Source organism: Orbicella franksi, chromosome 3, assembly GCF_964199315.1.
Source record: "Orbicella franksi chromosome 3, jaOrbFran1.1, whole genome shotgun sequence".
Taxonomy (NCBI): Eukaryota; Metazoa; Cnidaria; class Anthozoa; order Scleractinia; family Merulinidae; genus Orbicella; species Orbicella franksi.
In genome coordinates this window covers 18,764,186-18,780,240 of record NC_138147.1, presented here as the reverse complement: position 1 = coordinate 18,780,240, position 16,055 = coordinate 18,764,186, and the positions used below count along the sequence as shown (strand labels likewise).

At 37.4% G+C, this 16,055-nt stretch overlaps 1 protein-coding gene and 1 long non-coding RNA gene across 3 annotated transcripts; one reads left to right on the top strand and one right to left on the bottom strand.

Moving 5' to 3' along the window:
* The first annotated feature begins 80 nt into the window (after positions 1 to 80).
* LOC145482610 (uncharacterized) lies at positions 81 to 6,769 on the top strand. Its single transcript, XM_081461215.1, has 2 exons — positions 81 to 2,495; positions 4,630 to 6,769. The coding sequence occupies exon 2, from the start codon at positions 4,638 to 4,640 to the stop codon at positions 5,724 to 5,726; it is 1,089 nt and encodes a 362-aa protein (XP_081317341.1). The 5' UTR covers positions 81 to 2,495; positions 4,630 to 4,637; the 3' UTR covers positions 5,727 to 6,769.
* Positions 6,770 to 8,290: 1,521 nt separating this feature from the next.
* Positions 8,291 to 15,855, bottom strand: LOC145482655 (uncharacterized). 2 transcript variants are annotated; one of them, XR_014048789.1, is made up of 3 exons: positions 15,766 to 15,855; positions 10,314 to 14,058; positions 8,291 to 9,535 (listed from the first exon to the last, which is right to left on the bottom strand). It is a non-coding gene; the product is annotated as an uncharacterized LOC145482655 (long non-coding RNA). The 2 variants fall into 2 exon arrangements; XR_014048788.1 differs by having other exon boundaries at positions 8,291 to 14,058.
* Positions 15,856 to 16,055: the final 200 nt, after the last annotated feature.

Here is a 16,055-nt window from a genome sequence, read left to right as displayed (position 1 = left end):
ATATATATATATATATATATCCATTTATTATATTAACACTAGTGAAATACTAGATTTCTCCTTTTACCAAAAAATCATATCTTCATCGTGTGCAGTGAAGATACTATTTTTATCTTTCACGTGTGAGGATATTGGTGTCGCCATGGTTACTAACATGATAATCGCTTAAACTGAACTTAGATGTGTTGCTGCGTGATCGAAACATCATCGGATCTTCCTTGGATATCTTCGGTTATCTCCGGAAATCTTCAGTAATCTTCGGAAATTTTTGGAAAATGTTCGAAAACGTTTGTCTGGCCTTCGGACAACTTTTGGAGAATCTTTGGAAATCGTTGGAAAGTGTTCGGAAATCTTCGGAAAATCGAAAAAAAATTCGTCATTAGCATGTTTGTATAATAAACAGAATATTACATGCCCGCTTGTGGATACGAATTTTATCTTCTCGTGTTCAACTCGATATCTCACTCGTTCGCTGCCCTCACTCGTGAGATATCAAGTTGAACACTCGAAGATACAATATGTATCCACGCGCGGGCATGTAATATCATCTATATCTCACTCGTTCGCTTTGCTCGCTCGTGAAATATAAAGTTGAACACGAGAAGAGATGCACGTATTCCTTACCTACAAGCAACCATGGGTTAGTTTGTTTATTGTATAAACATACCTGACATACTGATAACGATGTTTTCCGATCACTTTCCGAAGATTTCCGAAGATTCTTCAAAAAGTGCCCTAAAGCACACGAACGATTCCGAACATTTTACGAAGATTTACGAAGATTTCCAAAGATTGCCTAAGACTTTCGAGGAAGATTCGAAGATGTTTCGATCATACACCAACAAATTAAGTATAGTTTAAGGGTCAAACATGGTAGCAGTGAAGTCGTCGATACGAGTGGTGTATTTTCCATATTGATAGGACCCTGCGTGCGCTCTGATTGGTCAAAAACCCATGCTTCATCAGAGTATAAAACATAGAAAGAGCGTGTTTTCATTTACTCCGTACATTTGAGAACACTCGAGAAATGTAGAAAACACTCGCAGCGGCTCGTGTTTTCTACATTTCCCTTGTGTTTTCAAATGCCCAGCGTGTTTTACCACAGTGTAATACACGGCTTAAGCTTTTTTACTTTGTTAAGTAAAACACAAGTGTCTATACAATAATTTATATTACGAGCCTTGCAGTGTTTTGGTGATACGGCAAGAACATTTAAAATGGATATGACGAGTTAAAGGCGTATTACCGGCACCAAAAAAAAAATTATTTAAACTACTATTTCAAAAGACTTCTCCATTATTTTCCTTCCTTGAAATCGTTTGCAACTAGCCGGTTTAATCGGTTACCTTAACGGCATTTGACCTGTTGACGGGCATTTGGCCTGTTCACGCGTTGACTGAACTACAAGCGGTATCAAATGATAACACGTGGTATTCAAATGAGGCACAAATTACTTTCTGAAGCAAAAAAAAAGTATATATATATTAATTATTTTAATGCAAGAGCTTTAACAGCGAAGACCATTCCATGAAAACACAATAAAAGATTTTTTTCTCGCGATAATAATTTGCCTGAGACATTTTAATTTACATTTTTAAACACAGGCTTTTTTAATCTTCAAAACGCTGGCTATTTTTACTCATTTTTATTTGTGATGCGCCTTGGGCAATTATTGGATTGGCGCTATAGAAATGTAATTATTATTATAATTATTATTTATTTAAACACAGTAGAACAATTATACTGCGCAGCTGATGTGGTCGTGTAGGCATGAATAAAACAGCACTTCCTAACTACTACAATTACAGTAAAACAACTTCGCTGAAATCGAAGGATTAAGGGCAGAAAACCTCTTTTGTATTTGTGTTAATACCGTGAATGAATGTGCTCATGTCTGGTTGCTATTCCGCGCTTCGATTTTATGATCGGCCAATTTGAATAAAATGACATCGTATGCAATGGTAAGTTGAAGCACGACATTTCAATGAGGGGATTTAGTTCCAAACTCATAAAACGCTTCTCCACTGATATATCTTACAAGCGTCTGTGACATCAAAAGATAAAAAACGCTCTTTGTACATGTACTTAATTGAACAGGTCTTTTTGACAAAAGACGAATGAGCTAGCTGTCTTTGAAGGAAAGAAAGGCTTATATTTTGTTAGTGACCGATTTATTCATTTGAGGTTTGACATTTTGACAACTCTTTGCTAGGCCCTGTTAGTCGGGCGAGAAATGTTATATCTTTGAATACGACCCGCTCTTTTAATTACAAGTTCCGCTTGCTTCTATTACAACAAAACATTCACACAGAGCCGACATTTTGCTTTCTTTGAAGCTTTGTAACGGCACAACAAGCGATACCCAGTCGACTTTGAGATACGAATCGCTAGATATAGACTGGGCGCCAGTGTTGTCATTACAGTTGCGGTGTTGAAAGGTTTGAAGCCCTCAAAGCTTACCAGCTCCAATAATTGACTGTTTTCCTTCGATAAAGGTAAGAAAAAATATATATTTCAAAAACCCACATCGTTTGAGGTAGAAGAGTACAGTGAACTACATTCGCATTTAAATCTACACTCACCGCATCATTTGCTCGTTTTAAATATCAAGTTTTGTATTCGCAATCTTTCGTTAAATGATGAAAAGCGCTTATATTCCAAAGCTCTTTAACGATTGAATCGTATTTCTTTTGTGGCTTGTAACTCCTCAGAAATGAGGAAAGCTTAATGCCTTTCGCATGCGTGGTCTCCTTCGATCATGTCGTCGTGTAAAGTCAGTTTTTGTTTCATATTTTTTGGATTATTATTCATTCTATTTTTATACCTTTGGCCAAAAATGCATTTATATTTTACACTAGTAGAAACAGGCTTTAAAGGCCAGTTCAGTTGTACACTCAGTTCCGATTTGTAGGCCTGATTTAGCCTAAATTTCAAAAGAAAACGACTGCGCCGACAATTTTTCTCGTTCTTTTTTTTTTTTCTTCTTCTTCTTCACGTGATATGCAAAACAAAGAAGTTGTGCTGACAAATCGTGGCGTTCAATTAATTTGGCCTGTACGAATGAGATCACAACTAATCGAGCCGAAAGTAGCGTATAAATCCACCTTTAGATAAAATCGAGTGGAATAGCTCAAATGGTGCCAAGTATATTTAATTTCAAATAACGGAGGAACGAATAAGGGGCAGCTTGTTATCAGCTTGCCTCGTTTGTTTCACCCACATGGCCGTTATGTTCTTTGTCATAAAAATCTCTCGAGATTGGTTAAAATTTTCAACCATCCTAAATTGCACATGAAAGAAAAAAACCCTGATGTTTTAATCAATTGTCAATAAACAAGAAATATCATACAAGAAAAGAGACCGCGCACAACGCTTAAAAAATCAAAGCTCCCATTACGCGTTCTTTAAGTTTCGCCTTGATTCCATAGTGATATGGCACGAAAATGCAATTGAAAATTCATAATAGTTGTAACTAAGGAGCTAAAAATTTAAGGCGTAGCCGAGGGACCTAAGCATAATCGAGTTGCAACTGTATGCTGTTAAGAAATAGATATATAATTTTGATAATTTCAATTTTGAAAGGAGCTTCATCCTGAACCGGATCTAAATTGACATAGCGTTCCCAACAGGACTTTCGTTATTAGATACCAGTTCTTCAGACTGAGTCTTCTTTCAGGAAATTGAATTCTCTTTCTGAAAGTGCTTTTGACCAAACAGAACGGGATTTTTTCGTTTTGCTAGAAAAAAAAATTCTATTAAGTTAAATTTGCATGCAAAATTAACACTTAAACTTAAATCCTGCTAAATTCAAAGTAAGTTCAAGAGGATTAGGGTCGGCTTAAATCCAGGCCTCCTGAGCCAGTGCACGCCTAAAACCACTGGGCAAAAAAAATAAAATAAATAAATAAATAAATAAATAAATAAATAAAAAAAACTAGTCGGACCCAAATTCGCCCAAGCGTTTTTCGCATGCTCACCAATTAGCGGTATTAGCTCGCGATCGAGTAGATTCGCCGCCATGCCGGCGTAGGAAAAGTGCGTGGGGAAGGAAAGGGAAAAAACGCGTATTTTTCAATTTCAATCTGTATCCTTGAGCACTCTTGAATACTTCATGTGTACGTCACGTTTTACCTCGGTGCGCCTTGCCGGAATACTCTTGGATTCCAGTATCAGAATAAGACTTGAATAGTTCACGTCTTCATCCTTGAAGACTGCAGGCCCCGGTTGTTCGAAGGCTGGAAAACGCTATCTACCGGATAAAGCGCTATCCAGTGGATAAGTGTTAACAAAACAAACCGCGATATCTGCTGGATAGTGATTTATCTAGTGGATAGCGTTATCCACCTTTTGAACAACCCAGGCCAACTGTACATCACTTATAGCCTGCGCGCTTCGATTGGTCTAGAATTCTATAGCGTCACCATTGCTTTTTCGAGGCTAGAATACTCTATGATTTTTATTCGCTTTGGTACACTGCATCATTAAGTCATTGCGCCTGAACCCTTGAAGAACAACTGTGATAACTTCCTTACTTCATTCAAATCTTGTACTTTGAACTTAGCAACTTCAGCTTGAAATCTACTATGCCAATGATTCTTTTCAAATGTACGATTTTTTTTTTTTTTGCAGACTCAAAAATGGACCCCATTGTAATAGCTGGAAGCATAAGTAGGATGATGGATGTAATTGAAGCGGTAACGGGTAGCATCTCGGAGGGAAGAGCAGCTTATATAACAGAAAAGCCGTTGAAATGCCTGACCTGTGACAAGTGTTTCAGCTTCGAGGCAAATCTCAGGGCCCATGAGAGAGTGCATACAGGAGAGAAGCCTTTTGAATGTAACCACTGTGGCAAGTGCTTTACTTTTTCTGGGAATTTACAGCGGCATAAAAAGATACACACTGGAGAGAAGCCTTTTCAATGCAGCCAGTGTGACATGCGCTTCAGTCAAGCAAGCAACTTAAAGCTCCATGAGATGATTCATACCGGAGAAAGGCCCTTCAGGTGCAATCAATGTGACAAGTGTTTTAGTCGGAAGGTAACTCTCACCGAACATCTACGGATTCACACTGGAGAGAAGCCCTTTAAATGCAATCAGTGTGGTACATCATTTCGTCAACCAGGAACTTTAACGCAACATAAATTAACACATCTGCAAGAGAAGCAGTTCCAATGTTCTCAGTGTGGCAAGAAGTTCAGTCATGCGTATACCCTAAAGCAACATAAAATATTACACACAGAGGTGAAGGCGTTTGAATGCAACGTATGTGGCAAGCGTTTTAGTCGAGAAGGAAATCTCGTGCAGCATAAACTAATACATTCAAGCGAGAAACCCTACAAATGTAACCTTTGTGACAAGCAGTTTACCCGTTCAGGAAATTTAAAACAGCATGAGCGAAGACACAAAACGCTAGAGAAACGCTTCAGATGTAACAAGTGCGATAAGTATTTTAGTTCTGCTGGTCATCTAAAGCAGCATGAGATATTACACACTAGGAAAACACCTCTTAGGTGCAATTACTGTGGCAAGTGTTTCACCTGGAAAGCAAATCTAAGGCAACACAACAGAATGTACACAGGAGAGAAGCCTTTTGAAAGCAATGGATATTTCAAAATTCATCAAAGATCACATTCATTCGAAATGAAACCAGTCAAAATTGAACAGCATGAAAGCTGCTTCAGGATCTGTGATTTTTTAAGCGATATCAAACAAGAGGTACAGGACTGAAGCTTGACAAACCTGTGGCTTCCAGTATTATGTTACAAAAGACAGCTTCAATATTTATGGGTCAAAATTGGAATTTTTGCCTTGCAAATCTAACTATTAAGCCGTCTGCTCAATATCTTTATCCCTGGGTACTGCATGGGGCTACTCCCTCCTAAAACAATTTACCCGTTTACCGAATTTTATCATTGTTTGGAAATCTCGTTTGAACAGGATCTTGAGTTGAATTCAGGATTGGCTAATCAGGCTCATCTAGTGATCATACATGTATATATATGAAAAAAAAAAAAGAGCAAAGCAAGTTATACTCCAGTTAAGGGAGTCCTCTACATTAATGTTTCACTATTTCGAATTACAAACGTAAGTAAAACATCTTTCTTTCTGTGAAGGTTACGTTTTACTAACGTATTTAATGAAATTGTAGAATTGTATGCGTCTTTAGACAAGTCACAACTACAAAGGAAATGAAATTGCAAAGGACAGGAAAAAGGTCTACCTCGTGCCTATAAGTGGACTCGGTTCATCATTTCTAGCACTTTTACTTTAATATTTCTTTTTACCCGTCGCCAAAAATAAAATAAAATAAAATAAAATAAATACATAAGCAATGGAATCCAGGTGTATACGTTGGTGTATTTCTTTTTACTTTCCTTCATAGTATATTTTAAAATTTGTTGATTTATTTTATAAAGGAAATGGTATTAAATGCATCTATCAATGTAGGAACCCGGGCATATTATGTGTCGGTAATATGACTTTTCAGAAGAAATTTTGGTCACACTCTTCAGTGGAGGGCCCGAAAAATCAGTAAAATCAGATCTTGATGCCCTGCAGGCGTCCGTTCATTTTAGAGAAGCATAATACCTTGCTGTCAATGGATGAAAAATAATAGAATTCCAACGCTTGATTGTTTGGCGAAAAACGAGACTATATAATTTAAAAATCCACGAAATCCCCACAAAGACAGGTATTCCATCAGTTTATATTGAAAGTGAATAGTGAGAGGTAGATGTTTTATTCGTCGAAAACAAGTGCTTACCTCCAAAACGGTCCGTGTTATTCCGCGAAAAGTATTTCAAGATGGCGGCACAGACGAACACATGTAATAATGTCATTTGGTTCCATTCCTCCTCGTAATAAAATCAAACTTCCCCACCCTTGGGCCTGGGGAAGGCAATATTGAAGTCAAAAGTACCACATATCCCTCACCCCCCACACCACCCGTCCGGGCTTAACATTAGGCTGATTTAGCAAGAGAACGGCAACGTCACTTGACGACGGCGCGCGCAGAACAAACACCCAAATATGGTCAAATTAGAACAGAATCCAGATTATTCCGCGCGCCCTGCAGTCGTCATCTAACCATATTTGGGTATTTGTACTGCGCGCGCCGTCGTCAAGTGACGTTCCCGTTCTCTTGCTAAATCAGCCTATTGGTAGATGCAGTTCGTATAGTGCGATAGATACATTAACAGCCGCTTTTGTTTCTTCTTTCTATAGTCGGGTGAAAAGATCTGAGGGAAGCCTCGATAGGTAATTTTGAAAGTACTTAGTAAACCTTCGCCTCTAATTCGGTCGCAAACTGTTTGTAGTGTTTTTAGTGAACTTTTTGGCGCCATTTGCTATTTGTTCATGGAAATTAAATCGTGGATCTAAAATTGAGCAACAACGAACAATAATTGCCCAGATTGCCAAATACTACGAGCTAGTGCCAGTGCGACGCACGTTTTGAAATCATGCTATGCCAAAGATCTTCCACATAGCCCACATAAAAGTGTCAGCAACTGAGAGCTAAATTTGGAATAGCGTCTGTTTTAACAGCGAACAGACAGACTTTATTTTCAGGATTTTGGTAACAACTCCATCCTTGTCGTGTAATTTCTTTAGCAACTAGGTCGAGGTTATGTATGATTGAAAATAAACAGCTAAGAACTTGACAGTTTAGAACGAACGTTGTAGCTAGACAAGTATTCGTAATTTCATTTTTTTGAAGTTTCAATTTCCAAGTTTTCGGGTTTAATTAGTGACCTTAAAATGGCGGTCCGAGAAGGCTGTCGCGTAGATCAAGAGATGAGTTATTTGTTTTTACGTTTCTGCTGATTGAACAGTCGTTACATTAGTAGAAGTATTTATTTCAATATGTCGGTGCTCTAGATTAATCCCTTTTCGTTTTTAAAGCAAATGCAATGCCAGATATTTCGGTTACTTTAATTTACGGCCACCATGAACTGCTAGACTGAACTGCTAAAATCTTGGACATACTAAATGGAACATCTGGACCACCCCTACCCCCATTTCAATGATGCCAAAATGTCGCGTTTTTGCTCCTTCGCGCCTTCATCATTGCTTTGTGGGGGAAGGGGGGTAATTGTTCCATTTTATTCTGTGTAAGATTGCAATCTTGGACAAAATAAATGGAACATCTGGACCACCCCTCCCCCCATTTCAATGGTGCCAAAATGGCGCGTTTTTGCTCCTTCGCGCCTTAATCATTACTTGTGGGGGGGGGGGGGGAGGGGGACAGGGGGGCGGGAGCCCGGGAGAATTGCTGGTTTTCAGTATGGGTATTTCTTTTTTTTTTTACAAGTCTATGGATCTCGCCATAACATTGCAAGGTGAAGAACTCGACCAATGTTTTACCAACACGGACCTCATACTGGTTCAATAATATAATTCAGTTATGACAAAGAAGATTACAAATTTTTTTTTTTTTATTTATGGCTAGACTGGAATTATACAACTGGTGTTTTCATGAGCAGGTATGATTACAATTATCACTATCAACTGGAATCTTATAGATCTTTCTACACACAGGCGAACCAAAACAATCTGACTTGTGACCTTGAATTAATTGGCTTGAATTATCTACAATGCTCACGGATGATACAAACCTTTGCTTTATCCAAACATTTTCGAAAAATATATTTTAGGGCCTGTTTTTAGCCCGTGTTGTAAAACCACTATAATCTTGAGATTTGTATTGTTACAAAGGTAAAATAACCAAAGTTAGAATTAGTTTGAGAAATTCTATTTTTGACAGGTAAATGCCTTTTGGACATACTAATGTAATACTTATCATTGCATTTACAGTGGTGCACTTCTAAAACAGGCCACCAAAATAATTTTTTTCATCATTTTTTGACATGTTTTCAACAACTTTCTTATGGCTTCCATTCAAACCTGGCAAATCCAAAATTATGAAAAGAAATGTGAGAGGTGGAGTTGTCGACTGATCAACAGGTTACATGATGCTTGATATTTTCACCGTACCTAGTTCATGCATTTTGATTAGCTTATTTAAACCAAGGAGGATGGCCACAGTTAGTCATGCACAACTGTGACTGGGTTCTTAAAACAAAGATGAAAAGTTCTGTCACTCTTTTGTCCCTTAAATCTAGATCCAACAAAACTATTCACAGACAACCCAGTGATTTGTGGTTCATTTAGTAAAAAAAAGTGATGACATATTTTCTTCAGCCTTTGAGCTTGGGCTAATTTGAATAAGCTGTTGTAAATGTAGAACAATCAAAACAATTTCAGACTCATCCTCTATTTACTTAATTATTACTTATTAATTCATCTGTGAAAGAAATACTGATAAAAATTTAAAAAATCTACAAAATAAATACTGATTATTCTCATCCTCTATTAACTTTCTGTAGAGGTCTTCATCATCACTGTCTTGTTCTTCTTGCCCTTCCTCTTGTTCTTCTTGATCCTCTTATCCTTCTTCTTCTTCTTCGTCTTCTTCTAACTCTCCTTCCTCCTCATCGATCTTATCATCTAATGCCTCCAGGTATGGTTTGGCCAGGCTATTAAAAATATGGAAAATGATTTACTTCATTAATGGACACGACAATATTGTGGAAAACTGACACTTTCTGTGAAGGGACCCATTTCTTGAAACTTCCTGGCTACACAAGGGCTTGTCAACTTACAGGGACCGTTTTCAGGCTGCTGTTTTGGGCCCAAAGCACCAAACTACCTAATGAAACTGTAATCAGATTTTAAAAAGAGCTTTGGAATTATAATCTAAAGTACAGCAGGGGTAAGGGTGGTAAAGTCTGCATACAAGCCAAGTGGCCCACCAGGCCGGAGCTTATCCTGGTTTCCTTAGCATGAAGCAACTAGGAGTATTTCTACTCCCCCCTGGATGGGATGCTAGTTCATCACAGGGTTACCCCAGCACTAAATTCGCTGGTACCCATTTATACACCTGGGTGGAGAGAGGCACTGTGAGAGTAAAGAGCCTTGCCCAAGAACACAACACAGTGTCCCTGGCCAGGGCTCGAACCCGGACCGCTCGATCCAGTGACGAGCGCACTAACCATGAGGTCACTGCGCCTCCAGAGTACAACAGTAATATTGCTGTAATTAAAATTATAAATAATTATGCATACTGCCTTTCTATACCTAAATAAGAAAACCAGTTTTTGATTAACATGATGGAAATGGACTTCTCTATAAACTCACTTCCTTCAACTTAATGTCTGCTAATTTTTCACGCAAATAGCAAATCACCAGTTGTGATTGCAGTTACCCGTCTCATTCTGTATAGCAATTTTTAATTTGGTTTCAAAATTAACTTGCATTTGGGTTTGCATCACTGTCCTCTGTCTTGCATCCTGTACTTTCTTTGTTGCGTTGTTTGTAATATTGTTACATGTAATACTCTGGTTCTGGTTTCAAGGCACTTCAATGAAAACTGTTCAGACATCACTTACTTCCTGTATGAGATGAAGTAATGAAGAACATGTCATTTTTGGTCTGGGACATTGATGGGGATTCCTGGACAGGCCCCCAGAGGAGCTCCCATCTGCTTCAAAAATTATATCATTAGGCTAGCAAAACTTACCCAGTAGTGCCAGTCCCAAAACCCACATTAGAATTTAAAATCCTTAAAACTCATAGTCTTGTTGTTATTGGGATAAGATGTTCTAGGTTCTGAGCTACTGTGTCTGAAACACCTCACAAGATTAGAAGCCACAGATTTAGGAAAGCCATTCCCAAACAGGAACGTTTTATTTCACATATACGAGAAGCCTGGTGCAACAAGGCTCTAACCCAAGCAATTTTGTGAGGCCAATGTTTATTCTGTCCAGTGTTTGTGTGCTTCCTATAAATGTCAATGGATGTTCTTTTCAGGGAAATGTCCAGGAAATGGACCATGCCATCTTCAAATTTGTTGACCGTAAAACATATCAGATTTATTTGGTTTGTCCATCAACAGCATATCTTCAAAATAACGTCAATAAAACTAGTCATACATAAGGCCACTGCCAAGCATTTTATGAACAATATCACTTTTGAGTTCTGTCATGATAAAAAAAACAATGGCCTAATGAAGAACCCAACAAAATGCCATCAATTTGCTTGTTGAGTGCTCTCTTAATTAATTCGGTGTTAATCAATTTATTGTCACTAACTCCAAAGAAAACAATCTGAACAACTGTCAGGGCTTGCTGTCAGGGCTTGCAAACTCCAATTCCTCTTAGAGTGAAAACAAGTTGTTTTCCGTCCACATCTACATGGGAGAGTACCATATGTGGGTGGTGGTGGTGGTGTATCAAGTTGTGTTTGACAAAACCTTTTCATTTTTTATGTTTTCACATATAGCAATATAAAGGAACTTTTTTAACTGTTTAATAGCAAACCACTTTATATTTAAAATGTGTCTGTTATTTTTAGTTAAAGTTAATTTGGCTAACACTTCCTTTCTATTTAAATGTATATTACATGAAAACTGTGATCTGCTGGCCCTGGATGCAATTTGAGTTTTTCTGTAATTTTGAAAAGTCAAGCCCCACTGTTTGTTATTAATATTGTATCAAAAGGATAACACCATTCTTATCATGGTTATTCTATTGATTCCATTTCATCATTACTTAAGATGGCTCTGCAGTTATTCTGGGCACACTCACCCATGTCAAAGTTTGGGGCTTTGAAGTGTTGGCTAAGAAATTTTGGGAAATATTTTGTCTTTCACTCGGTGATAATGTTACTCAATTCCATTTACTGGGGATAATATTTTTATTCTTACTGGTGTTTGACTGGACCCCATTTTTTGAACAACAACACTACCAGTAAAAAGCTTTTGCTGGGCAGGCATACTTTTACTCACTATTTTTTTCTGGAACCAACTTATTTTGACTTAATAAAAACCATGCCCAAGTTTTGGGGAAATCACTTGAGCAAAAGTTCAGAAGTATTATGGTCAAAGACATGTAAACTCAACTCTATCATTCACTGAAAGTTCTACATAATTGACTCTCATTTCTGAAACAAGCCACGAGCCCAAATTTTGTAAGAAGCTTGCCCCAAAGCTTGCTAAATCAAAGTGGCTAGTCGATTAGTGATTGTGCGAGCCATAAAAAGCACTAATCCCTAGAACTCAAAACACTATAAAATGCTTGACAACCTCCTTGAATTTTCAAAGATGCATTTTGCAACACTATTTGGAAATAACTTTTGTGTCAAAGTCTTTCCGCACAAATTGCACGGTACAGCAATATTTTGGCTACAAGTTTTACTGTTGTGACTCAAAAAGAAATGGGGCACTGTTGTCAGGATTGTAAGCTACCCCCTGACTGATCTCTGGTGAGGCAGAGAAAGAGTTTTGTTGTTCTATGATAACAAATACAAAATGGGTACTACAGGTACAGGCTGATCGAGCCATCTTTTTGCAGCTCCTTAATACATAGTTAAAAAGACAATTATTAATAATAACAATAATAATAAATAAAAATGGCAATAATAAAAACAACAACAACGATGACAAAAAAACAATAACAATAATATTAATGCTAATGATGTGCTTCAGGGCATGAATTATGTTTTCATTCATGACAGTTGGTTCATCGTATTTGACCAGTAAAAGCACTTCACTGGGTCTATTTGTCTGAAAAGTGGAGTCTCATCAAAATGTGTGGGCACAGTCCATGGATGTTTAAAATCTTGTGAGGGATGTGCTCTATGACTGATTAATCACCTAATGAATCACTGTTGCAACACCAAAAGAAGAAGGTAAGTTTATAAAATAAAGTTGAGCATTTCTGCAAGCTGAAATTTTCTCATGAGTGCTAATGGGCAACAAAAGTCTACTAGGTAGGCAACTAAAAAGACACAAGGGGAACCAACAAAAACAGAACTAGTTACCCAAAGGGCATATTAGCAAGAAAGTTAGTGTCCAACATTAATAGCTGTCAAGCTCATTCTAAAAGCTTTGTGGCAAGCAAAAGTTTTCTTTGCTCTGCCTCCTCGACTCCTCAACCTCTCTTAATTCAGTTATGTTTGTTGTGCCCCAAACCATTGCAGGAAAGAAAGTGAGTGCTTTGCAGGCTGTAAGTATACAATCATGTAGAATACAGTAGGGGCAATTTTACATGTATGGTTTACCAGTTTTCTCATTAAAGTGCTGTTGGTTACTTTGTAAATGGCATTTCAAAAGTTAAGGTTGTTATTTGCTAACACAGAAAGCTCAACTTCCTACAAACTGTCTTGTTCACAGCTTTTGGGGTTTTAAATAAGAGTCACAACAAAGAATAGAAAAAATATGTACACTGTGAAAAATGCTTAAGTAACTACATATGATATGCAACTATCTTCTGTGTAACATGCAGCAAAAATTGCTTGTATCACTGCCATACATCTACATGTATACCTTAACCTATAATATACCACAGAACCTCCCAAACTACCTTTAAGTTGAGGATTTTATTTTATCTCAATTTTAAAAACAAAATTATTTTGTTCTATGGGTTGTTGACTAGTTTAATGGATACACAAGGATATTAAGCTATGCATCAAAGTGGTACTGTAGGATCACTTCTTCCTTAAGATTTTGAAACTCCATCTACTAAACACTCCCTGTGCTAAATTTTAAGCCTTCATACTGTAGCAGGGATGAAAAGGAATTAAAAATTAGAAACTGGCTAATTTATCCAGGTTCGAAGAAGATGTGTTTTGAAAAATAATAGCCAAAACTGTAAGTTGGCTTTCTCTAACACATTTGGTTTGCAATGTTCTTCTTAGTATTGCTGGAGTACTTAGTGTACAAGAAAAAACTCATAAGCTAACCAGATATTGAAGCATAATATAAGGACATAAGCCCTAAAATTCTTGAAAAAGTGCGGCCATTACGATTAAGACCCATTAGGTAGAGGTAACAAAAAAATGAATTATTTTGGCAAGACACAACTCTAAAAAAGTTATCAACACATGGCAACTGATACATATAATAGTAAGGGCTGATGCTCACCATCCCTAGTCCTTTCTCTACTAAGACTTTCTTTGGTTTGTGTATGTTTTCCCTCATTCAACCCATGATCATGCATTACTGCAAAAACAGAAATTCAAAGCATTATTATTAAACACAAAATCCCACAAATGCAATTATATTTTAAGTTAGACTGACCGTTTTAAAATAGCATACAGCCTTGTAGATTAAAAGCTGTTCCTCAGTAAAGGGAAATTTAAAAGACAACAAAATTCAATCAGAAACAACTGTAAGAGTATGACTATCTTATCAAGACCTAGGTTTTTAAAGTCTATTTCAACTGACAATGAAACCAAACAGAACAAACTGAATCTCTAGTGGCAAAGTTTGGCTGGTGAGAACTACATCATATTTACCAAGTGATAAAAGACATCCTTGAGAATAAAAATACAAGAAGATAAACAAACTGTTTTCCCCTTCTTTAATTGTTTTTACACATTAAAAGAACAAAAAACCCAAGTATCCAAAAACATGAATAAATTCTCCACAAGATAACAAGAATACCAATGTTCCTCACACAAGAGCTGGCACAAAGAGATAATGGCAATGCCATCTCATGAAGACATGACAAGGCATTGGCATGTATCCCTATTATGTACTAATTGGACTGCATAGAAAAGGAAACCTAGGCAAGCACTTCTTAAAGCAGCCTCACATGATGACTGTATACACTGGGTGTCTACAAAACATTGCTTCATAACAAACAGCGTAAAGGAAGCCAGTCAACAACAGAGGAAAAGAAGAAAAGAAGGACAAACAACCCTGACATTTACTGGTGATTGCTTAGCACTATATTGCAAACCCATCAAGTTCAGAATTTTGCACTTATTCAATAGCATCCAAAACAAAATCATTACTCGTGGACACAAATTAAGACCTTAAAATCCAACAACTTGAGGAACGCTTTGATTGTATGTCATTTGGATTATTTTAGATTCTTTTGCATAAGTTGTTTATTATGTTGTTCCTTATGCTCAAAACGTCATCTATGCCTATCAAAGTTCATCAAAAAAACTGTACCTTCCCGCCACCGCAAAATGTAATGTGGAGTGATAAAATAAATGAATAGTACTATTTATAAGAACTGGCAAAATAGGGTAGACTGGCACATCATATCTATTTTGCAAGCATGGTGACCTATTTTAATTTATTTTTAGAGACTGGTGCTTGGTAGGGAACATTCAGGGAAATGTATCGTACATTTGTTTTCATGATTGAGCCCAGGAGATTACTTCAAGCTGTAGAAATCATTGTCAATACTGATAGATGCAAAGAAATATCAGACAAAATAAAGGCTCGAAAGTTCAAACTGTCACAAGAATGGTGAACTTGATTTCTTGACATTAAACTAAACTCAAATTTCTTGAACTGTAACCAATTTCAATCCTTGTAATCCTGCAGTTTATTTCGAAACTACTGTTTTTGCTTTGCTCTATAGGATTTTTCATCCAACTAAGCTGTATATTTGGTGGCATTTGGCGATACAAGGTGGTAATAAGCTGAGTGAAAATTTGCTCTGTCGGCATGACAGCGTTTCGTTATGCCCGTGACGGAGGCAGATCGTAATTGCAAAATGCAAAACACAACAGTGTGGACTATATAAACTAGTGCCACCTTAGTTCGTGCCGCTTGAAAGCAACGCGACCAACAATACTTAGATTGCTGATGAACATGTCGAAATGGCTTCGTAAACTTGAGCCATTAATTACTCACTCCATTACAACAAACAACATAATACAATACACCACACTTCACAGAGCTTCTTACCAACAATATTAAGCTTCAAAGGCAGCTGTAAATGTGTTTCGGAACATGCAGAAAGATCAGACAAAACACCCTCACGATAAAAATCACAATCGATAGCTTTCACCTGCAAACACCGTCCCGTCCCCTAGTAAAATAATCTCAGAAGACACGATCACAACGCATTTTCATTGGAAGAAACAACAACACATACAGTTGGGCCAAAGGTGTTAGACATGTCTGCCACGCAGGACGAAAGTGTAACGCTACAAGCTACCGCTCGATTCTCTCGTACTGCGGGCGCAGCTACTGAT